Source organism: Lucilia cuprina, chromosome 5, assembly GCF_022045245.1.
Source record: "Lucilia cuprina isolate Lc7/37 chromosome 5, ASM2204524v1, whole genome shotgun sequence".
In the NCBI taxonomy this organism is placed as follows: Eukaryota; Metazoa; Arthropoda; class Insecta; order Diptera; family Calliphoridae; genus Lucilia; species Lucilia cuprina.
Window position 1 is genome coordinate 30,343,076 of NC_060953.1, and position 26,810 is coordinate 30,369,885.

The window sequence follows — 26,810 nt, forward strand, 5'->3', positions numbered from 1 at the left end:
TCTTTGTTGTAATGTAAAGGATAATATTATTGCTGAACATTTTAAGTTCTTAAATCCCAGCTTAAATGGTGTGTTTATTCGTTTTTAAAAGAAGGACAAAAAAGACCAATACCTTGAGGAGTTGTAGCGTTAACATATTCTACAAAAATGTTTTCCGAAACTTTTATATGTTGGTGTTCAGACTAAATCCTCTTATTATAATAGCAAATAACAATAAGGATTAAGAAGAGCAAATGGCAAAGGAGTTGAGCGATAGCATAGCAAAGATATCGGAAGAGGATTTCTCGAAATATTTTTCGAAAACCAGTAATGACGCTTAGCTGGGCATTTTGCAGTACCAGTAAAATTGCAGTAAAAATAAATTTTTACTGTTAATTAAAAAAATCAGTATTCAGTAAGTTTTGACTTACCCACCAAAATAACCTAATGATTTCAAACTTGCGTGAATTTCTTCCTCGTACATATTGGTGGACATAATCAATAAAAGCCATTTACATTATTCCATTAAAAGAATACAATGTTTTATTTTATTTACTTCTCCAATTTAAAATCTGAGCAAATTTTAAATTAATTATTAAATTAAATTTGGCGATGATGGTAGAAAATAATATGACGACCTAATTCTGAGTGCGAATTAAGTATTTCAGCTTTCCGTCAAAACATGGTATTAAAGATAATCGTAATATACATTAGAGTTTAATAAACAAACTGTGAATTTATATCCGATTAAAACTATAGATCTGTGTACCCGTCGCTAAAAGCAGGATGAGACGGATCGTACCATAACAATCCGCAGTCATTAATGGATTTACATTCATGTTTACAGTTGAGATTGTTTGTAAACTTCTTCAGTCGTTTCCATATATTTACAAGTGAGAATGCATTATATAAAAGATGTGATATGAATCTTCTGTCTCAATGGATTCATTGATATCCGTTTAAATATTTAATGAATTTAATGCATTTATAAGTGTTTGTTGGTATGAGTAACATTCACTTAACTGTGTTCGTGTATGTGTATTATTAAGTAGACTGTGGCATTTTTAATAGATAAAACCCAATAAAGTTAAATTAATTATTATTTATTTACTTGAATGTTCAGCCATAATTTACGAACAAATTAGCAAATTGTCACTGTAGCGACGACTCCATCTGCGTAAAAGCTAAAACTTGTTTTCCATATTTTGACTCAACAACTTAATACATTCATATATAAGTATGTATATATATAATTCTACTTATACGTTTACTATACACACGTGGATATATATGTATGTAAGCACATATGTAAAAAAACGAATCTTTATATTGATATTGTCACACCCATTGTAGAACTGTACTTTGCTCTATTAAAGGGTACATCACAAAGTTTGATTAATTATGAAACATTTCATTATACCCTAGACCACTATAGTGGTAGTGGTAGGGTATTATGCGTTTGTGCGGATGTTTGTAACACAAAAAAATATTGGTCCTATAACGTCCTTAAAGTATACCATTCGGCTCAGTTTCACTTTCTATGTCGAAAGTGTAAATTTTCCAGATAATTTATGAAATTTGGCACATAATCTTCTAAAGACGAACGCTATTGAAAATGGTTGAAATTGGACCATTATATCGCCAAGCCTCCATACAACCGTATGCAAATAAATATAATAAAAATAACAAATAATAAAAATTCACTGGATAGGCCCATATTTACATCTACTCCCCTAATAGCCCTCTTGTAGAAAATCTACTGTTTTGTCAACAATAAGTAAACATTTTTCAGAATAAAGTTAAAAAACAAATTAAATGTTTTACTTTTTAAAATATAATTCACATTTTAAACATACTGACTGGTGTAAGGTTTCATATGATCGCCCATGCCCGACTATACATTCATAATCGATTATTTATTATTTTTGACCCTATAATAACTAAAAATCTTGAGAGTGTGATTTGTTTTTTTGGTTAACTTGAATGACCATGGTGAAAAATAAATAACATTATTTTTAAATTCGTCCAGAAAATGTTTACGGTCTTCTTTTGAGTGTCCCTTCGATTTTACAATACAAAAACTTAATTTGAAAAAATAGTTAATAAACATTTGTATTTACATTTTTTTAAAGTTTTTATGTTTTCAGTTTCTTTTTAAGATTTTAATTTAACTCCCATTATTATCCTTGCTTTTGATTCCACGGCCCAAAATTAAGTTAACGATTATCAGCATTTTTCTATTATTTTCACAAACGTACAGTATTATTAGATTTTTTAAAATTACAGAGAGCAGAAGTGTAACATTTTCCTATTATGTCTTATTGGGAAATATTTTCGTAAACATTAATAATACAATAAACTAAATTAATCAATATTTTGAAGATAAAATACTCATTAGAAATGCCGTTCCAGATTTCTAAATAAGATAATCTTAAGCTTAATTGCTTAAAATGTTGTAGTAAAGAAGATTTGCTTATTCGGGGTTAACTTTTAAATGGGGCTTAGGTGAAGTAATGAACCATTTTTAACAGGCTTTATATAATAATAATTGAATAAATAAATGATCTTTAAATTGGGACAAAGGTTTACATGGACACGTCTGTGTTTCTGTTATCTTAACCGCTATGTCAATAACCACATACCCGGGTATGTTTTTATTTTTCGCAGTGATATATCTCAAGATCTATATATCGAATCTACATGAAATTTGGAATATTCATAAATATTTTTTAAACCGATTTATGACCCAACATACATAACTGACATATGCTTTAAACATATATGTTAGTTGTCGGACAAAAATTAATCTTTATTATAAATTTTAAGTTTTATTGTTTGTATTATATACATATATTTCTGAATCTTTTAAAACAATTTAAACTAAACAATAAATTTTTTCAAAATATGTAGTAATTGTCCATAAATTTAAATGTGAAATCTCTTTTGAAGGTGGCGTATTATAATGTCCATAGACCTTATGACGCAGCTTAAAACGACATAATGTCCATGGATATTATGTCACTTTTTTAAAATTTCATAATGTCCATGTTCATTTTGACACTTTTAAAACAGAAATGTATTGGAAAAATTGTTTAGAATTTAAGAAGGGGACACACTTATTCCGAAAAGAATTGCTCCTAAATTTGTGTGTATGTTGAAACCGGGTGCGCTAAAATAAATAGACTCTTTGAAATCCATGGACTTTCTGTCACATTGCTCTTGGACATTGTGACACTTTTGAAATTATCATTATCTCCATGGACATTATGACTCAATATAGTGTGTTATAAGATCTATCGACTTACGCTATACCCAATAGACTACAAATTCAAAAAAATTAATTTATTTTATTGATAATGAGAACTCATTACCAAGTAATGTATGAAATAACTACATTTCCTACAACACTTATTACCAAAATTTGAAAATATTTTACCGAGATGTATAAAAAAATGTTAAAAACCTACAGAAAAACCAATGATTAAACTAAATTTGTATATTCGGCGGGAACATCAGTAATTTAATTTTTGGGGCCGCCCTAATATACTTACATACATAAATGTGTTTATGAAATATTTTCCTAAAATAAACTTTACTATTGGACAAATATTTATAATTTAAAAAACAAAAGAATACATTGTATTGCCGCCATGCCAGAAAAAATATATTGCATTAATAAAACACTTTATTAGTAATATTTACACTTCTATTTCATAATATTTTACAATAAAATATTATTGAAGGTATGTACATAAGGGTTATGATTTTTTGCAATTTTTGCAAATATCAATGGCAACGAACGTAAAATATGTTTTTATGAATATAACCGTAATTGCATTAATTAGTTTTATGATTTTTATTTTCAGTTTAACATTAAAAATATCATATTGAGAATACCTCTCAATCCATGCGTATAAATGTACTGCAGATGAGAAAAATAAATAATATTTGTTTGTAGAATCGATTAAAAAAATCATAATCTCAGCACACTATGAAATCATTTTGAAATAATTCTCGAAAATTCTATAACATTGAGCTGATTATTAGAAAATGATTTTTTTTAAAATTTCCATACAAAGGACAATTTAAAAAAAATTAAAACTTGATTTTATTAATCGTAAATGTAATATTTAACTGGTATAAAAATTTAAGGCTTATAATATTCGTGGTTTTTGTAATATCCCACCAAAAAGTTGTTGACTTCTTACATGATGCAATGTTATAAATATTGTCGCCAACAAATTTTTTTGTTCTACAAACGAAATGACAAAATCAATAATTGTACATAAAACTTTGTAATAAAACTTTAAATGTTTTCGATTTCAAAATGTATTAAATCAATTATAATTTCATTAATTTAGTAAATATTGAAAACATGCTCTAATTTTAAGTGGAAAAAAATGTAACAAAATAAATTTAGTTATTTTAAACGTCTAAATTAATAAGTTTGTGCATTTTATGAAATCTGCATCTATAATAATACAACTGCGCATTACGTTCTTAAAATATAGTTTTTTTTTTGGATTTTCGACTTCAATAAAAAAATTATGTTCTAGAAACGAGCTCAATGCTTTTGAAAATCTCAATCATGTCAGCTTGGGGCGAAACACATTGTTGAGATACGAGATGTTTGCATCAATTTCATGTTTTCTCACTTTTCACTTTGGAACTTCTTCACTTGAGATGCTATTGACAATGATGGAGATGATGAATAAAAATCACCTAAGAAAATAGTTGTTTTTGAAAACGTATCGGAAATAAATAGCGATACAGATTTTTGTGATAGCGGCTTCATCGATGTATCGATTAAATTAGGACCGCAATGGCTTACTTTGTTCAAGCTTTATGCTAAATGGATGCATAAATTTTATATTTATCTCTTATCGAACATATAACACTACACAGTACAACATACAGAGGACAGAGGAGTAATTCGTTCTTATAGACATATTGGATATTTACACTGCATTCGTAGTGTATCTACGAACAGATACTTTTCGTCATTAGGGTGGCTCTGTTGAAATCAATAGATATAAAACAACTAAAATGCACATTTCAAATGTTGCATCGCTAATATTAAAAAATATAATAATATAATATCAATAAAAATATAGAATTTGAAAAATTAATTTTTCATTGTCCCATTTTCACAAGGTCTAGTTATTTTTATACTCACAATCAAAAAGGATGGGGAAAGTAGATTTTGTCATTTTGAAACACATCGAATTTTGATAATAGACCAATATGATGTCTCCTTCAGAAAATTACTTTCGTGCTCAGTGAAATAAAAATGCCAGTTATTAAACTCTAAGACACGTCCGTCCGTCTGTCTGTTTGTTAAAAGCGGATAGAGATAGAGTATGAACGGAATGAGCTAAATAGAGAGTTGAAATATACCACGAATATTTGTTATAGTTAAATAATATGTTAACACTTGCTTAAAATCGATTAGATTTGTATAAACCTCTTCAAGGTGTTTCCACTGAGCTTACTCATTTTTATACACTCCACCACCATCAGTGGTGATAGAGGGTATATATAAGTTTGTCATTCCGTATGTAACACCAAGAAATATTCATCTGAGACCCAACAAAGTATATATATTCTGGGTCCTTATGAAATTCTGAGTCGATTCAGACATGTTCGTTGTCTGTCTGATTAATATTCGAATTTTCAAAAAAATTCTCGCCATTTTATTTGAATATAATGACAATGATGTTAATTAATATTTAAATTTTAACATTAAAGAAACAAAATTACGGTTGTAAAAGTAAAAATTCGTTTATTAAAATTATAATTTGATATGTTTTTATTTCAAAATTAAAAGTCACTTTTTCGTTGAAAACCAAAGAATAAATAAGAAATGAAACTGTTGTCAAAAATACCTAAGTCTACTGTCATCCGGTACCTAAGAATGTATTAGTAGAATTCTTAAGTCAGCATAGTTGCAAAAAATAGTATTGAAAAATATTGAAAAAAAATTATTACATTTCAATTTATACTTTGAAAGGTTTCTTAAGATATTTTGCACATATTTTATCTATAAACATTTTATAAACACGTCTATTTGTTTTTTAATCTATAATATTGAAAAATAAATTATTTATTTGAAATATCTTTTTCGTTTACCATACGAAAATTTACAACATTGTTTTTTTAGTTTTAATTTCAAACAACAAAAATTCAATGTCAAAAAACAAAAAATATTTTTTTTTCGTTTGAAAAAAATATATTATTTTCGGGCTATTAAATGTGTTTAAATTGTGCAAAAAAATTATAAACTATAATGTTAAGTGATAAAAAATATTTCAAAGTGCTATTATCCTCAAATTTTCGCATAAAAGTTTAGAAGTTTTGGGAGAGAGGATACAATTTTTACATATGTGTTGGATTTACACAGCACTCGTCTGTGAGAAGAGCGTAATGTTATTGTTGTAAAAAAATGACAGCGTTTCACTTCTTGTTTATTCTTTGTTGAAAACATTCAACTTGATAAGCAAATCTTGTTCCAAAAAATATATTTTCGACATGTTCAACATCAAATCTATTAGATTCAAATCTACTGAGGATTTGTCAAAAACGTATTGCAAGTCTACATGATATACTAGATTTGCTCAAAATACATCAGTGGAAACATAGCATAAGGCATATAGTAGTACATATAGGCGAAACTGAAGCGGTTTTCAAACAAAAAAAAATTTTATTCTCTTCACACAGGCGAGCTCTGAGAGAATAAAACAAACTTTTGAGAACTAAACGCACTCACTAAACTTCAAATTTTCTTCGCAAAATTGCGAGGATATTACCACTTATTAGTTTTTCTTATCACTTAAACTTAATGTTTATTATTTTTTTCAACATTTTTCATTTATTTAAAACCCCGAAAATAAATTATATTTTACAAACGAAAAAAAATATTTTTTTTATTCTTTGACGTTTTATTTTAATTAAAATTGAAAAATGAAAAGTTGTACATTTTAGTATTGAAAATTAAAAAAGTATTTTACATACTTTTTTCATTTTACATTAGTGCAGAAAAAAAAATAACAAAAAAAAAAACGTGTTTATAATATGTTTTGAGATAAAATATCTTTTCAAAAAAATAAATAACTAATATTTTTAATCACTGCCATAAAAAATTTCATTTATAAACACAGAAGAATAATTCTAATACATTCTCACCAGTTAGGTCTTTGACAGGGGACTTAGGTCCTTGACAATTAGTTTCGCCTATATACTACTATATGGCATAAGGTTTGTTTGGTATTGGAAATGGGCAATATCGTTCCATGCTTCGCATAGTCCCCATACAAAATTGATAATTATATAATTATAAGTTGTAATCTTTATATAGTCTTTATAGTTATGGTATAAAAATCATGGTGCACAATTCTTTTTTAGATGCAACCCTAATGCACGTATTAATTTAAATACCGACACAAGGCCCCAAGGCTTGTATTGGCAATAATTAATGCACATCTGGATTTTCACACTTTTAGCAATTTAACCAAATGGTTTAGTTATTCTGTCCGTACGCGTAGGATTGAATCGCCACACATTCAATCGCACTGCATATGTATATAGACATACACACACGAGTGTAATTGTAGCATAATTTAATATTTGACATTTTCGATAAAATTGAGAGCCTTTGACAGTAACAACATCGTTGTAGTTTCTATTTTTATTTTCCTTTTTCATATATTTCTTATGTTGTTGTTTATTCTTGTAATTCTTTCTACAACATTATTAACAAGTAAAAGTGATATATTCGGCTATGCCGAATCTTATATACACACCATAAAACATATACATATACGATTATATTGGTCGTTTTAGAACGAATTTTCAGTATTTAATTTTACCATTTTCAGATTAACTACTTCGAACTCCCTTTCGTTGCCGACTACTCCAAATTGATCTGATACCCATATGATGTAAACTTTACCTCGGGGAGGGTATTCAGTTCCCTTATTGCTCGGACTTCAGCCTGTTAGCTTGTGTTATGATTAGGTAAGCGGTGGTATATTACTGTTTCTGGGTCTTCAATATAGAACCCAAGTCCTACTTTGTCCCCCTATTTAGAGCCATTCGTGTAACAACGGATTCCTGCATGAAACTAGTTGTGTAAAATTGTATCACGAATATTCCGGGTGAATCATGAAAATTTGAGACTTCTCCGCAGACGCGTGTAATCCAAATATATGAAAAAGCGTGTTACGTAATCCTCAGCTAGGGACTAAACGAATCATTTACTCTTATAATGTTTTCAGGGGAGTATTTTGAGATAAACATCAGTCTGCAAAGTTTAAAAATATTTATGGAAAATACTTTTGTGTATTTGCGAAAGATAATTCGATGTATTAGAAATGGATTGACAAATTCAGATTAACCATAATCTTTTTGGGTTATACATATTATTACAGAAACATTTTAATTTACCAATTACATAATTTTGTATGTAATTGGCAAATTACATTACAATTACTTTTGAATACATTTCAAAATTTCTTCAATGTAGACTTTAAAATCAGACACATTTATTTTAGTGTAGTTTAATAAAATTACATTTTTTACAAAAAAAGGGCTTGTATTGATTTTGTCATTTAGTTTGTAACATATCGAAATATTCCTCTATGATCCACAAAACAACAAATAACAAATTTTGAGAAGATCATCAATAATTTATACCTTTCTCCCATGTGATATATCCATCAGAAAATTACTTTCGCCAGTATAGCAATGAAATACATATACATACAAACATTTTTTTAATGCATGAAACTAATCGGTTCATATTAACAATCAATATCAAACCAAGTAAACCCTCTTACAGAAATTAATTCCAAAAGAGGTGAACACTGCGAGCATTGCATGCTTTTCATAACTTCTTCGCAGTCTACACTTCATGTTACATGCGATTCTTTTTAAGTTACATGGAAATACTGAAATAGAAGTGATGTTTTTAACAAATGATTGTCATAGGAGAGATGTCTTTTGTATTTGATTCGAAATTCACTACATTTGAAGTCATTCAAAAAGGAAATTTTTATGTTTTTCTTTTTTTAAGTAATTAGGAAGTAAAATTGTAGTATTATAGAATACAGCAAATATGATACGAAGAATGAAATGCGTGGTGTGGACTTTGAACTTTCCTTGTTATTTTATGTTTTTTTACGTATATAGAAGGACACGGATGGAATCTTTTAAATGTAATGAAATCATCACATATTGAAAGAATACAAATAAAAAATTGACAGTTGCATTCCATTTGACAGTTCAACATTTTCGCGGCAGACGCGTTGTGTAACATGTTGAAAGAAAATGCACTATGTCAAATTTACTTTTTGACGGAAGTCTATATTTACATATAACGTGTGTTGTTTACTTCCATCTTTATAATGTAGTTTTTAGTGAATTTTATTAAATGCTCGGCTAAATAACAATTTGCCCCAGAGGCGCTTAAAAAACTAATGGGTATAAGTTTAATATTGAGCGTCTTCAAGCTAAACATATATTCAAACTCGAAGTACATATGTAGGTATAAGCTCCAGCGTATTTAATTTGACTAAATGGTTTATTTCATTTTAACTGCGTGGGACAAATTGACGTCAGCGCCGTCGCTTTGCAAGCAGCGCCATAATAACTTTAGTTATTTTTACGACTTACTTTCGAACCTTTTGTTGTTATTGTTAGCATGCTTTTTATTATTGTTATACGCATACTCCTAAATTGTACATGACGTAAAAATTGCAACAATGTTGAATTATTGTTTGGTTTTTGTCTTGTAGTCTTGTGCTTCTTGGTAGTAACTAATTCGTATGATGCATACTTGCATCTCGTATGCGTTTATGGGCCATAACAAATCTCATTTTACTTGGCTCACCACCGGTCGTCTAGTCGAAAGGTTTTCATTTGCATACAGAAACAAGTTATTTAAGTATGTATTGTACCGGCCAGAAACATTGATTCGGATACACTCGTAAAGTTCAATCCAAAAAAGTTTAGATATCAGAGCCACTACATAAACAACAACATTGTTGTCCATACATTGGCAAATATCGAAATAAGTAAATTTTTTTCCAAGCTCGCGTATGATTGTTGCAACAATAAGGTCGATGTTTTTTGTCAAGACTTGATCGTAACAAAAGTACGAGCATTAATGAGCATTAAAATTATTTTAATGACTTGAATCGTTCAAGGTGTTTGTAATCATTGGTATTGGTTGCAATATGTTCATATAAGGGTAGCCAGACAGACACCTTTAGCGAGTTACATTCATACATATTTGCTAATGTGTTTACAAATAAAGGCAAAGTAACAAAAATATACATAATAAAAATGTGGTATGTATTTGTGCATTATGCATTGATTGATAGATTATAAAAATCAATAGTAATCAAAAACTGATGAATACTTTGATCTTTTATCAACATTTCGCCCATTTAACTCAAAACTGACATAAATCAAAAAAGCCGTTTCAAAAATAACTTTTTAACAAATCACGGAATTAGAAAAATTTATCCAAAAGGTTATCAATACATTTTTGTTATTCAAAACTTTTTTGTTATTCAAACTATAAATATATTCGTCGAATATATATAAAAATTCCTCATTAGAATTTCGTTATTTTTTAATTTTAATACTGCTATATAACGAAATTGTTAATTTACATATGCAGAAATAAATCGTATTTTTTTCAAATCATCCATAATAACATTAAACAATATTTATACAAGATTTATTTATTTGCCGAAACAATTTTATTGAGTCTCATTTTACCTAAATAAAACAATAATAATTTTTCATGTTGTAATTTAAACTTTATTTAATTGTCGAAAGAAATCGATTATTTAGTTGAAAGACAAAGTTTAATTTAAATTGTTAAACATATGAATATATGTATATAATTAAATAATTCTAAAGTATACTTTGTGTATGTGTGTATGTATATTTATTTGTTGGGAAATAGTGAATATGTGTGTAATTGTATCTAGTGTATTTTAAGAATTTAATTAAAATTAACAAGAACAGAATTAAATAAGAAAATTCAAACAAAATGAGGAAAAAACTTAGCTAAAAACATTTCATTGAGATTTGTATGTATGTAATAAGTATTTATGTATGTATAATAATTATATATACTTAATAGTTGAGGTATGGTTTATAAGAAAAGAGAAGTGCCTTCAAGTCTTCGCGATAGAGCGAAATACAGGAATTGCAAATTGCGCTAAGATGCATTGTGACAAGACGCACATGCAACTGAAGATAGAAGTTGTGCTAATCTCTTGTCAAGTCTTAACAAAACTTTGGTAAAAATATCAATGTTTAAGCGTATGATTGCACATTAACAATTGCGTTTGAACGGTTTAATAGCACCACTGGGACGACTGCTGTTGCAATCTCCACGTTAACGATCATGCTTGACCAGTTGTATGGGAGCTCTTCCCTGTTGGTTGGCTTCGGATCCGGAGGCTGATGAGTAAAAACTTGCATCTGCATCATTTGAATCATCGTGTACATTAATTTCTTCATCTTCGGAATCGGAGCCGTTCACGGATACGGGCTTTGAGATGTCGTCGTTTTGTTGCATGCGAGCTGGTTTCTCATTATCAGCTGCTGTCAGAGAAGCAGCCACGGCGTACTGGCGCGCCAAACCTAAAGCAAATGCAGCTGCCGACGGAGTGTTTACCAAAGAACGAAAGGCGCTGTGCTCTCCACCCATCGAAAGGACGGGAGATGTGGTAGACGAAGATGAACTAATTGCAATTGCTGCCGCTAATTGTTGATGAGACTCATTGCCCAATGCTGCAAATGATGATGCAGACATTGGCATTGCAGAAGAAGGTGATGAAGTGTGATTTTTGGAAAGTTGCTGATGTTGATGATAATGATTGAGGAGCAAGGCTGCCGCTGCAGACTGCGGGTCAGGATGATGCGGATGAATGCTTGGCATGTGAGCCGGCAGAGCCGTTGTGGGGGTTGATGGTCCAGAATGATGAACCGGCGGTATTACAATGTCTGATGATTGTAGCGCAGAATGTGGAGATTGATGTGCATTTGTTGAGGGTTCATTTGGACAAGTCGAGGCATTACTATTAGTACTGGGAGTGGGAGATGAAGAAGTGGGATTGCTACACGTCTCTAAAGATTGTTGTGAATAGTGAGCACCTGAAGAGTTATTTGATGGGCTGGAACGTCTCTTCAAAAGATTCATACGTTGGTGTCGTCGCCATTTGGCTCTTCTATTTGAAAACCATACCTGTTGTAAAAATTAAACAAAAATGCAAATGCATAGATTGACGACAAATAATTAATGAATGAATAGTAATGTATTATTTTATTGAAAATTTATTTTGTTACAATAAACTTTAATGTATGTTATATACTACATATTTTATTTTACCTGTACTCTAGCTTCACTTAAAGAAGTTCGGCTGGACAAACGTTCTCTTGTGCTAACGCAAGGATAATGACTTTTATCAAATTCCTTCTCCAACTCTTCCAATTGCTCTGGAGTAAATGTTGTTCGATTGCGTCGAAACTTCGGCTCATCATCATCATCCATATAATCCGAATCAATATGACGGGTGTCATCTGGGGACTCCAAAGTATCATGACTGCCAGAACTGGGGGAAATTGCTCGACTCGTATTCGAGTTGTTTGCATTAATAGCGGATGATGAATGGTTTGTAGGTGGCATGGTTGTTAAAGTAGGTCCACCCATTGTTGGAGACCAAAAATGGGGTGGTGCAGCAGACGAAGAAGCGGCTGCCGCTGCCGCTGCAGCTGGATGCCAAGAAAATCCCGCATATGGATGAGGGGGATATAAACCATAGGCTGCGGTACGAGCAAACTCATTTGCAACTCTCTCTGCAGCACGATTTCTTAATATACGATTTATTGAGGACACTGATGGAGCTGTTGCATTTGTGCAAACACCTGTAAATTTTTAAATAAGCCAAAACCCGAAATAGAATTAAATTATCAGAAACTAATAAAAAGACAAAACATTTTCAGTCCGAAACCACTTCTACATAAAAATACATAACGAGTTAAGTTGATCATTTAGTTAATCCCATCAATGGAATTAAACCGCAAAAGATTTGTTGGCAAAGATCCACATATAAACACGGCCTCTGTATTTGTACAAAGGCCGCATACATAGTTGAACAAGTATGAATATGTATGTCTAAATGCCAGTAAAGATGCCAACGAATCAACCGCGATCAATCACAATACCAAGTGAACAAATAAGAGATTAAAGACCCCGATACTACTATTGTTGTATGTGTACAAAGTGCGCATTTGTTTGGAGTGTGGGAACTACCACTACGTTTATACTTTTCTTACATACGAATTTTATACTCGTAATTCATATAAACAAACGTACATACATATTTATAATTTGAGGCAACTTACCTTCTGATATCAATCTTTCACGTATTTCCCAGGCGAATATTGTTGGATTTTCGCGTTTATATTGTTCAATCTTCGAAACAACTGTTGGTGTAGCGACTTTTGGCTTGGAGCCTCCAATTAAGCCAGGTGGTCGTAAAGAGCCTAAAAATAATAACAAAATATAAAACCATAAAATAAATTTTCTGATAAGATTGGATGGCAACAAAAGTAAAAAAGAATTCTTAAGTCTAAATCACTTTAACATGGAGAGCAGTGATTATAATCATCACTCATTCCATAATAACTTTATCGAACTTTTCCCTCCAATCAAATTTCAAAAAGAAGAAGCATATCGTTTAAATTGCCACGCGCCAATTTACTGTTCAAAGAGTTGAGTTTTTTGTTTCCGTACACAGCAAGAAATAAAATGATTTTAATTCATGATTTATTGATGCAAATTTGTAATTTTTATATTGTTGCATGATTACTAAGGTTTTAACTAAAATTCTAATAAGGATTTTTTTAAAATCATTCACATAGAAATCAGGATGTAGATCAGATGTATACATGTAATATTTTTAATAGAAGACGGATTAACCGCAGCACCTTTCCTTTAATTTTATTCTAGTAAATGTTTTCGTACAAATAAAAATATACTCGTTTATATCGAGAATTTTCGATTAAAAAAAATAAATATTTTTCAATATTTAAGAACACTTCAAAGATTTTGCCGCGAAAACTTTTCTAAATCCTTTTATACTCTACATATGTGGGTGGAATAGTATTAAAATTATAACTCTTATGTATACAAACAGAACCAGTTCATATTCTTGAACCCAGCCTTAAATGCTGGATAAAAAGTTCTAAAGCATTGTTATAACTATTTTCTGAGAGAGACCAAACTAGTACAAGTTTGTACAATGTTTATTCGTTCTAGAATTAGTAAAGGAACTAATTCACTTTAATATTCATTTCGAGTTTCTCGTGGGGTGATGTGTAAGTATACTTTTAAATATAAGTGAAGTGATTGACCCTTCCAATTCATTTAAAGTGGCATTTAATGTATTTTATATGTACCTTTTTTTAAATACAGATTGGATTTGGTATCCCTTGTTATCTCAACAAAAACATAATCCTACAAAAAAAGATCTCAGGGTGTGTTTGTGTGTGTAAAAATTTGTAATCAATTCTTTAAACAATTTATTGATATTTTGCAATAAATTTCTCTAAAGGTGCTCTGCTCCAAATGCTCACACAATAATGCTACTAACAACCAATCACACGTATTATTACAGCCTTAACAAAGCAAACATTTTGATTAATGAACTGACGGCAATCGCACCGTGGTTGCTTGAAATAGTAAATTGCCAACAAAGCGCCTCCTGTTTTCATTGTTTCCAATGATGGTGTTGGTGGTAGTCAAGCTTATTTCGTTACCTCTTCTCTTTGTACAGAAATCCCAACAATAGTTAGCGAAGAATGAATGATTATAATGAGGATAATAATACAACAACTAACTACTGCTTGTATTATACACAATGTACATATCTACACATACATACCGCTTATTGTATATTTATTTTTATATATTTGTGCATTCATACAACACTCGTAAATATCGTACGTTAAGAAAACAGCAGACGCGTATTTGGCCAAAAACAGAACAGAAAAAAACTTACAAATGCGCCGCCTTAACTAAAGTAACCAATAATTTATCTACAACTATGTGCATATGTATGTATGTACATGTGGTAAGTAGTAAGTTGTATGTAAGTACGTTTGTATTGCGTTCAAATTAATGCATGAGAGTGTAGCATGATAAATTGATATGGAACGTGTGATGTTTGTATAGAAACTGAGTTACATTCATATATAAATATGTGTAAGTGAACATTTTTTTGTATGTGGCATGTATCTTAACCCTATTAATACTCTTAATATATACATATGTATTTATGCATGAACAATGCAAAACATACAAAATATGTATTTATTGTTTCAATACTTGTTGCCAGCCTTTCGCACAAAATATACTTAAATATTTGTATATACTTATTAAAGTATCCATTCACTAGTAAATATATCTGTAAATGTATGGCTGGGTAACAACTACAAATGTATGTATGTATGTATGTATGTATGTATGTATGTATGTATGTTTGTCTGTACACAAATAAATTATCATGTTTGACAATTAAAATACATAATGTTTTTTATTTAACTTTTGCCACTTCCGTACAAAAAGACAAGATAATTTCTTGTTTCCTTCTTCTGTTTAATTTTTTTCTGACCATTTCTTTTCTTTATGCTTTCAGTTTCTTATTCTGTATTTTTCTCTTTTTACATTAACCGATCAACGTTGTGATAATTCATTTATTTATGAAGTCGAACGAGTGAAAGAATTAGCTACTTTTTGTTATCAGAAAACAGAAATAAAAATTACAAAATATAATGATTGGTTAAAAATAAAACCCACAGTCATTGTTAAATAAGGTTGGCATGAGTTAGGGGCAAATAACTTAATCCTTTTCTAGCTAAGGGTACGTATTAGTAACTCAAAAACTTGACGTCAAATATCGCACCACTCTTATTAGCAATAGGTCTCGATCGAATTAATGGTTTATATTGAATACCAATAAGCATCTAAGTTCAATAATTTTTTATAAAAAGAAAAATGTTAATAAAAATATTAAATAAGTTCTAATATAAATTGAATGTACATTATTATTGTACTAAATACGAGATTGAAAATACATATGTATGTGTTGATATCACCACAGTATGTTCTAAAAATGGCTGCATTTTTTTTACTTTATAGCAGAAAAAATAATTTAATTATTTTTAGAGTATTTATAGATAACAAAACAATTTTTAGTCATTATTCAACCAAACCAAATGCCAAACAATTTTGTAAGTAATAAAAATTATTACAATTTGACAACTATTTCGAGAAAAAGCGAAACCCATAAAAATCAATTGGAAGACCAAAACTAATCACAAAAAATTAGTCGTGAACCGTAATCAGTTCAGTTTAAGGTAATTTTTGAGGAATTTCTGAGGAGTTAGAAAATTGTGGCCAAAAATTATTGGAACTATAATTTCCAATATCCAGGTCCGGTTTTACTGGGAAAAAACAATATAAAAAATGTAAAGCAAAAAGGTTGTATGAGGAATTTCAACATACATGGGCAAAATCTATTTGAATGACATTTGCACTAAGATATAATAGGCCAGATTGATTTTTTAGCTCTATCGGTTAATTATTTTTGACAGTTCTTAAAATCATAATTAAATAAATGGAATTATTTCAAAATCTGTTGTATTTACGTACTTAGAGGGAGGAAAAGTACCAAATACTGGAAAAAATTATAGTTTTATTTAAACTTATTAAATAATTTTTTATAAAATTTTAACAATTGATTAAGTCACATGAAATTTTAAATTCAGGTACCAAGGCCTAAATGCGAAAAAAATTGTACTTTCCTTAAACACAAAATATATGTCCGAATATTTCTTATTTAAAAGAGAAAAGGAACTTTTTTTACTTATAGGGGTTCCATTTTGGTCATACAGGTTTAATGTTTTCACAAAATATTGCTTATAACCAGGGCAAGTATTTTCATGCATATTTCTTTGTAAAGGTACATATTAATAGACAAATATAAAGACAAAGAAACAACTTTAAATAGTATATATTTAATTTCTGAAAGTGGAAAGCTTGACAGCAATTCTAATAAAATTCGGTGAATGAATGTATTTTTGTATAAATTATATTTTTCCGAATTTTATCGTTTGTTAATGTTTTAAGTGAATTATGGACGTGATAAAGATGTAAGAATAAATTTTCATCAAGTTGTCTTTTTATATGGACACACAGAGGGATAGACTCAGAAATTGATACTGAATCGATACTTTAAGGACCAATATTTATGACGTTACGATTAGCAGCACAAAACCAAAATACCCTCTGCACTACTGTGGTGTTAAAAATTATATAAAACTATGTAAATTGTATTCATAGAACCAAGTATTTTGTTGTTAAATCGAAATTCGTCAATATTTATTTTAAACAAATTATAAATATGTAAATATCAAATTTGTTGTAAAAATATGAAATACAGAGAAAACAAAACAATTTGTTTTAGAAAAATTAAAAGATAAGCAAAATATGCTATAAAAATGTTGAAAAATATGTAACTACAAATTGATGCCATTTTGTTGTTACATATTTTCGAAAAGAAAACTAGTTAAAATCTATTTCGAGTTACTGACTACAAAGATGCATTTGCATAGAAATCCTTGCCCTGTTTATAACGAACAGAAATACTGGATCCATACCTATTGATAACGTTTCAATAAAACGAAAGTCAACTTCAAAGGGAGTTATTTCATGACTCCAAAATTTGTATTTTTAAATAAATTTATCCATGCAATAAATATAGTGTCACTTTCCAAATGATGTCCTAGTTGAAGAAGAATCCTATAAAGCTTCCACGAGATAATATTTTGGTTTAAATAAAAAGAGATCTTCATCTGTAATAAATTTGAAATGTTCTTTGTTTTATTTTTATATAAAATCTTGGGCATCTTGTTGGAGCTGAACACGTACCTTAAAGCACTTAAAAGTCAATAATATAGTTTAATCTCAACCGATTATAAGTTTCTCAACAGATTTAGAAATGAGAAGCTTATGTCTTTAAAATAACATTATGTATGATGTTTAAGTAACCTGGAGAAATATATGTGCATTGCAACGGCAAACAATTTATTGTTTTTAATAAACTAAAAAGAGCTTTAGATTATTCTTATTATATAATGACGAATAATTTACTGATGATAAGAATTTTCACAACTCGAACTTTAGGAATAAGTTGGAATTTTCACAAAGTTTTTTTTTTTTTTTTGATTTTTCTAAAATATAGAAAACTTTTTATTATTTTATAATAAAAATTTTTATTTTTAAATAATAAAAAATACATATTTATTAATACAATGTATGCATGTTTACGAAAACGTCGTCGGTTTTGATGATACCTATGTCCAATTCACAATCAATGTATTATACTCAAATAATTTTTTTTTAAACAAAATTAAAACAATAATAAATAAATAAGTCATAATACGGTACAACTGTTCAAAATAGATTGTGAATCGGACAATAATAAACTTTCATTTAAATCCCCTATGTCTTTCGAATAATATTAAAACGATTTTCATTTATAAAAATATTCAATATCTTATAAAAATGCGGGGATGATTTAAATTGAATATACCACCCCACCAACCCTAGTTACCAACACATTTATACATATGTATGTACTTGACCATGCTTATGGTGGTGACCATTTTGAGCGATAAATAATTAACTTAATTTATGTATAAACTTACCCAAGAGCTTTGATACCGCACCCTGTTGTGTTAGCATATGTTGCGCTATATCATAACCCCGCAAACCGCTGAATCGTGAAAGTTCAAGTATACGTTGCTGGGATACCAGGGCACTCAAAGTGGTTGGTGATGGTTGAGTATTAGCTCCGCCCGCAAATAATGCAGCTCCTGGTGGCATTTGTCCAGAAGCAACTAACCCCACTGAAAATACAAACAATAATGAACTAATTAATTTAATATATTCGTGTATTATGAAAGAAAATAATCAAATGAAAATATTTAAGTACATTTATTATTATAAAGTCTTTATTGATTAACCAATTCAAGGTAAATACATATGTATGTAAATACATACAAAGTATACATATAGAAGTTACTTTATTTAAATTGTATTAAAAAATTTGTCGTAAATATTCCTTATTATAAGGTTTGTTTGATAACAGCTCCCCGAAAAACAGCTTTTACAGTCGTAACTGTTTTAAAAAATCAAGAAATTCGATATTGATAATTTTATGCGAATCAAAGTCTATGACACAATGTTATAAGTATGGGTTCATAATTGACCCTACCCTCCATATTAGAATGCATTCAGAACATAACGAGTACAGTTATAAAATTCGACATAAGCAATTTTGAAAGGAACGTAAATTTTCCCACCGAATTTCATGCGGTACAGGTCGGTAACTCACTGTAAAATGTTATATTGGAACATAATTCTTCATTCCAAATATAATGAGTATTAGTATACAACTTATCCTGGCACCTATACAAGTTCAGACCGATTTAAGTCTGAAGATTTAAAACAGCAATAAAAATAAGTAACTCCTTTTTCCCGATAACTACTTCCAGATCTGCTTTACCAGACGATCTAGTTCATTATTATGATAAAAATAACATTAAAATGACATGTTCTATTCGGTATATTTGACCAAATATTATTAAAATGTTTGGCCAAGAACGTTCTAGAAAATAAAACAATCCAATTTTATCTGCATTACATCGTCAAAAAAACTAGACCACAGCCGAAATTGTTTGCTTTCTTTAATGCGATTTTCAGCATGATTAAGAAACAATGCATTTGGTAAGATGAGGAGTAATTGTCGGGTAACTATTATATATTATTATTTTTGTTTTATAACTGAATCCAAAAATCTATACATATAAACACGAATGTGTGTTTGTTTGTTTGTTTAAAGTCTATAGACTCCTTAATCTGGAATCCTCGAATTTTGTATGAACAATTTTGACATCCATATGAAAAATTATATGAATTGATACAGTGGGCATGACTCCTTCCATATTTAGAAAACATTAAATCAATATATCTGAAATATCTGTTATAATATTTCAGATATATAGTCCTCGAATTGTATCGGAGTCAATTTAGTGTCTTACAGCAGTGGAGTGGCACCTCCCATTAAGTAAAATTAATTAAAAAAATAGTTTATCTTCGAAACTATTACATATTAGTACCTATATTTTTATTTTGCACAAAACAAAATACAACCTTGATCAGCTGCCGTCGCGTCAAATTTCAAAGTTTTTGACAGATGCCTATAACGCGTTGCCGCGTACAACGCGTGTTGTGTACTTCCACCTTTAGGATCCATGCGGCACCTTACACATGAATTAAGAACTTTAATATTAATCTAAACATTTTGGGTAACAAAATGCGAAGCCCCATATAAATTAAATAGAAAAAATAGTAAGAATCTTAAAAATCATTAATTGGGTTTTTTATATATTAGTTTTTAGCAAAGCACAATGCGTATAGCTAGTATATCATAAAAAGGAGTTTTAAGTGAATTAAATAAACAGTAAAAACTAAATTTATGCTCTTAATATAAAAATAAGCCCTAAAAATAAAAAAACTTTAGTTTAATATTACGTATTCCATTTTACGTTCCGATAACTAATAAAATAAAAATTAAAGGAAAAAGTTGGATACATTTTTGCAAATTATTTTCGTAACTGACGTTTTAATCAGTAGTTTTTTAAATGACAAAAATTTATCGGACTCACACGGCAATTTGAGATTTCCACATTAAAAAATAGTTTTATATATTAATTTTAAATGTTTTATATATAATAATTTATACACAAAATGTCCAAAAGGTAATTTGCATGACCGTAGTATTATTTTCGAGTAATTTCGAGCGATTATCCTATTAGAAAACAACCTATATGATGGAAATTATTGACATCTTAAGTTTTTCGTCTGTAGAAAATTGATTTTTGACTTTACTGATTTAAATATTCGTACTGAAATTGAATTTCTTAGCACCAGATCTGATACACTGTTCAAATATACTATTTAAATAGTAATTTCTATTCTGGAACTATTAGCAGATAGTAGTTTAAGCAAAAGATTTCCAAAAATTATCTGATATTTTAAGAAGATTAAGAAAATTGTAACATATAATTCCTGAAATTTCTTGGAATTTCCGAAAAGAATATTCTTTTCGAAAAGTTCTTTCTTCTTCTATCTAACTTTCATTAGGGGAACTGGCCAAAAGCGGTTATAGGACACGTCATCAATGTATGCGGAAGGTTATACAGAATTATCGGAATGTCTTGGTCAATCGGAACATTAGAGCAAATACCAGTAGGAATCCGTTCTTACACGGATGGTTTAAAATTGAGGCTGGGTTGCTATATTGAAGACCCAGAAACAGAAATATGCTACCGTTTACCTTATCAAACCACAAGCTTTCAGGCAGAAGTCCGAGCAATAACGAAATGTGTAAATTGAATTAGAATAAATATGGCGCCCATAGCGCTTAATATATTTACCGATAGCCAGAAGACAAAGATATCAAGTGATAGAACTAAATCTAAGATCGTATTTTATTGTAAGAAAGTTTTAACTGAATACTCTTCCAGAGGTAAGGTTCATATCATATGGGTACCAGCCCACTCGGGAGTAGTTAAAAGGAAGGGAGCTCAAGGCAGTTAACCTGACAAACGCAAAACCATTCGATGCATCAAAAGCTGAATAAAAAATATGGATGAGATATAAGGCCTCATGAAATAATGAAACAGTGGGTAGAACCACGAAGATCCTATGTTGTGACCCTGATGAGAGCAATCTCCTCAAAATGAGCAAGTCAGAAGTTAGTACGATGGTACGTATTCCAAGTGGACACACAGGACTAGGAGCTGATCTATGCAAAATTGAACGTGCGGATTCAGACGAATGTAGAGCATGTGGAGAGGACATTGAAACTCTGGATCACTTTCTTTGCCACTGCCAGGCATTCGTCAAAGTTAGATCCAAGTATCTTGGAAGTGATGTTATTTCGGAAACTACATTCCTAATTGGAAGATTATTAAATTACGATCAGGAAACTGAGTTTCTGAAAAAGTAATTCATTCAGTGCCTTTTTTCTTTTTCATGATAAGGAGCACACAACAGGCCCATAAGAAGCCTAGGTGTATTTCTTCGGATTTCTCCTATCAACCTAACCTCTAGCATTTATAAATGTTAAAACTGTAATAAATAATTTCGTGTATTTTAGATTTCAACTTAAAATATAAACATATGTAATTACTTGTTAAAATTATCATCTATTCAATATACTAGTTGCACAAACTATAGACGAATTCAATTTTATAATTGGGTAAACACGATTGAAAAACTCATATTCAAAAGTCAGTAATAAAAAAACAAAATTTATATGAAATTTCCGTATTTTAACCACTTTCTGTTGTCGTATAGGTTTTCATATTTTTTTATTTTCAGATACAAATTTGTGTTTTCCTTTTTCCGATATAAATTTGTTTTGCTATTTATAATGACAAATGTTTCGATTTTGAAAGATTATAAATGATATATAATTATCGAAATGATCAGTCAGTAAGAAAATGTGTATTCATACAATTGTACAAGTGACTCATACAGTTGAATTGAAAGTCGTACCTAAATGTATCCATGTTGATAGGAATATATATGTATGTGCGAATAATACACATGGACAAATATTTAAAAAAATTAAATTAAGTATTTAACTTTATTGTTATTCACAATAAAATTATTAAAAAATGATTAAACATAAACACAGATCTTTAAAAAGACTTTGATCGTATTCGACAGTAATTAACTTCTAATTGACAGCTTGCATTTTTATGAAAGTTTCATTTTTATAACTTAACACTTGTTATTTGTCTACAAAATATGTTTAAGTTTAGTTATTAAGATACAACAACTACTGCTGCTTATACTACATCCATATGTACAAAACCCATACAGTTGTTTTTGATACATATACATACATATTTATATGTATGTACAAATACATATATGTGATTATTGTATATATTTTTTAAATAATTTAAGCTTATTTAAAAATAAAAACAAAATCGAAGTGATGTGTTTTTTTTTTTCAATTAGTGTCTATAAATAAGCCTTAATTTCTTGACACATTCATATAAGACTAGACCTTTTTGGATCACGTGAAGTTACTTAGATTCAAATAATTTCCATTTCAAAATCTGTATTTATGTTGTCTGGTTAAAATTATTTTTGGAATCATATATACGATTTAACTGCTTACAATTATTTTCATACAAAGTCTTTTATGTATTTTCTTTATATGTATGTACATATACATGTATGTATATGTAAGCAACGGATTCAAAACGTTCAAATGTCGGTCCCATAACTGAATACTATAGCTAATAAATTTTAAAAGTTAGGTCTAAGTATATTCACATACATACATACATACATACATACATACATACATACATACATACATACATACATACATACATAAATACATACATACATACATACATACATACATACATACATACATACCCAGCAGTTCCGAACTGACCACTTAACCTACCACTTGTGGTGGCCCCTAGGCGACTACCCAGGTGACCGACCATTTTAACATGGCATTGTCCTACGAGGAAGTCTTGCAATTTCGTTCACAAAGAAGTTTTAAAGTAAGTTGTTTTAATTTTTAAAAATAACAAAAAAAATTATAGTCGGTCAATTCGATGACCAACCATATGATACCCTACACCAGTTATAAGGATATCTAAAATGTGTATTATTTTTAATAATAAAGCACTTATGTTGAATTTTTCCTTAATTTCGATATATTATTGTTTGTATTATATTTTCTGATAGATGCTACAAAATAAACCGATCCTTACAATATTTAGTAGAGGGATTTCCACATTAGGTTAACGACATTCAAGCATTTTTATCGGGTAAAATTTTCAAGGGGGCTAGAGTTAAATAAGCTCCGTTCATTACGAATATTTGCAGTATCATCTATGCTTGTATAAAACGTAGTTGTGCTTATTTTTAGGGATCTTATTATATTTGACATAATTACGAGATTCAAGTCCTAAATTAGGGGGTCCGGTTATATGACAGCTATGGGAAATAATGAACGGATATCAATCAATACAGATGGTATTGATTTTGGTTGATACTTTCCGCACTAAAGTTATGGGTTATAAAAAGATCCAGCTAGAATACACATTTATTAACTCACAACCTAATAAAATATAAAAATAAAATGACAAAGTCAAAAAAAAGTACATATAAAATTTCAAAGAAAAAAATTACTTGAGTACTTCAAAGTAATGCAGACTACGTTAAGTTGTAGTCATTGAAAAGTAAATGATTTTTTAAGTACAACCCATTACCGAGTTTTTGCTACGTACATACATATGTATAAAGATTAAAAACACATGATTTTGAATGATGAATTATTAAATTGCAAGTGAGAGATATATAACATTATATCTATGATTCCAAACAATAACAGCCCTAATTTCAGAGGAAATCAATCCATTGTAAAATAAAATAAACTTTGTACCGGTAATAAAGTACATATGTATGTTCATGAGAGTTTTGGTCTGATATACATTCATAACATTTACAAATAATTAGAAGAAGCACTTAGATGCTTCATGTCACTCTTAAAATATGTACTATTTCTAGGGGACCTACGACTATGTTCTGTTGTCTTAATATAAACACCACCAATAAATATATGTAGGTGAGAATCAACGTGATTTATCGTACGTTTATAAGATGTCTTACGGGAGTCGAAACTAATCGCACGTCCCTATTCAAAGATTACCACTATATTTAAAAACTCAGGTTTCTTCGTTTAAAATGATTTTTTGGTCATAATAAAAATAATTAAATGATAACAAAATAATTGTCTCAAGGGTGCGGATATGTAAACGAAAATATACAAAAAAGTATTGATGTATTTTGTATTAAACATTAATAAAGTTAATGTGTTTTTATTGAACTTTTTATAAATAAATATGTATACATCATCATTTTTATGGATTAATAAAATATCAAAATTTAACTGAATGTGATTTACATTGTCACATTTTTATAATTTAAACTGTGAGCTGTCATTAAATTTCGATAAGTATCGTCACCTAAATTTTCCATGAAAATATCGTATAGTCACATTCAAAAAATAACATCAATATTACTTATCGGTCATTTACTACAAGACTGGCAGCCAAACGGTACGGGAAGTACGGGAAGATAAAAAATTCGGTAAAATGACGAAAATTATTTTAAAATACAGAAAATTTAAATTATAAACTTTTAATTTCGGAGTGGAATGCACTAACAATTTATATTTTTTGCTTTTTATTGTTAAAACAATACTTATTAAACAATAAGTATGTACATATGAACCAACTATGTTTATTAAATTTATAAAAAAGGAATTTTTTAATCACCGTCGGAATGTCGATATATGAAAAAATTCTTTGACTTACCATTGGGGTGCAACGGTGGCATTGGACCGACGCTACCGGTTGTTGAATTATTGAGGTTTGGAATTCTTGGAGGATCCATTTTCCAGTGTGATGGTATATTAAAACTGGCTGGTGCAATAGATCCAAATTCTCGATTGATTCCCGGTTCAATCAACATGACAATTTATTAATCGCTTTATTAAAAGCACAATTTTTATTTGTTTGTGTTTTTGTTGCACTTTTTTTAATATTGCAACTATCTATTTGTTTTTTTCTTTTTTATTATAATTAATTTCTATCACTTTAGCTTAAATATGTAACTATTTATTTCCGTGAAAACTTAAAATTAAACAAGTAGCAAAGTATTAGTCAATTTAATATGAATTCGTTCACAATTAATTTCATTTTAATCATCATCTTTTTAACTTTTTTATTTTACCGATATGAAATTTAACACACTTTTGTTGGGCGAAACGCGTTTGGAAAAGAATTCACTGTGATGTGGCTCAACAGCGACATCAACTTTTGCTTCATCGATTTAAATAATTTTGTTTTCTTTTTATTTTTGTTGTTCTTTTTGTAAATGTGTAAATTATTTGTTTATTATTGCAGTAGTTCTTGTTTCTCCGTATTTCTCTTTAATCTTATTGAAGCGCAATCACGATCCAAACACGAAACCAACAGTTATCATACTGAGACATTTACTCCGTTTGAGTTTAACAGAAGTCACTTGGGATTACTGCTTATGTGTGAGCTGCTTCTTCAGTCGTCGCTAACTTGTTCCAGATACAAAAAAATCAACCCAGAAAACAAAAAGAAAATATACAAATTCAGTCATACTACTGTTCAATCATTCGTTCGTGTGTTTGTTCTACCCGTTTAACTACCTTTTTTCACGTTTGAGTGAATTAAAATGCTCATTCACTCATTTCGAAAACATTACCACGTTTAACCTCCACCACTAAAATACACATGGAAAGATACTAAAATCGTACAAACTCATAGATACATACAACTGCTTTGGGCCAGTTCCCCATTCATTCATTTTCTCTTCGTTTTCGATAATTGTTGTTGGTGCTTTAAACATTTTTCTCTCGCAAACACTCTCACTCACTCTCTAAAATTTGTTCATTCAATAATGGCGGCCATAGCAACGGTTATTCAATTCCCCCGAGCCCAGAGCTTGTTATAACTAAACAATCAAGTTATCTGTTATTGTGAACTTGGCTGAAGGATAGAGACAACTGAATTGTATGCTACTGCTTTCTCTCTCTCTCTTCACATAATAA

The 26,810-nt window shown here is 29.5% G+C and overlaps 1 protein-coding gene across 1 annotated transcript; it reads right to left on the bottom strand.

The window, feature by feature from the left end:
- Window positions 1-10,780: 10,780 nt before the first annotated feature.
- LOC111675610 (paired box protein Pax-6-like) lies at window positions 10,781-26,215 on the bottom strand. The gene is made up of 5 exons (XM_023436392.2): window positions 25,543-26,215; window positions 18,769-18,969; window positions 13,402-13,542; window positions 12,386-12,921; window positions 10,781-12,241 (listed from the first exon to the last, which is right to left on the bottom strand). Exons 1-5 carry the CDS (start codon window positions 25,697-25,699, stop codon window positions 11,390-11,392), a joined length of 1,887 nt encoding a protein of 628 aa, XP_023292160.2. The 5' UTR covers window positions 25,700-26,215; the 3' UTR covers window positions 10,781-11,389.
- Window positions 26,216-26,810: the final 595 nt, after the last annotated feature.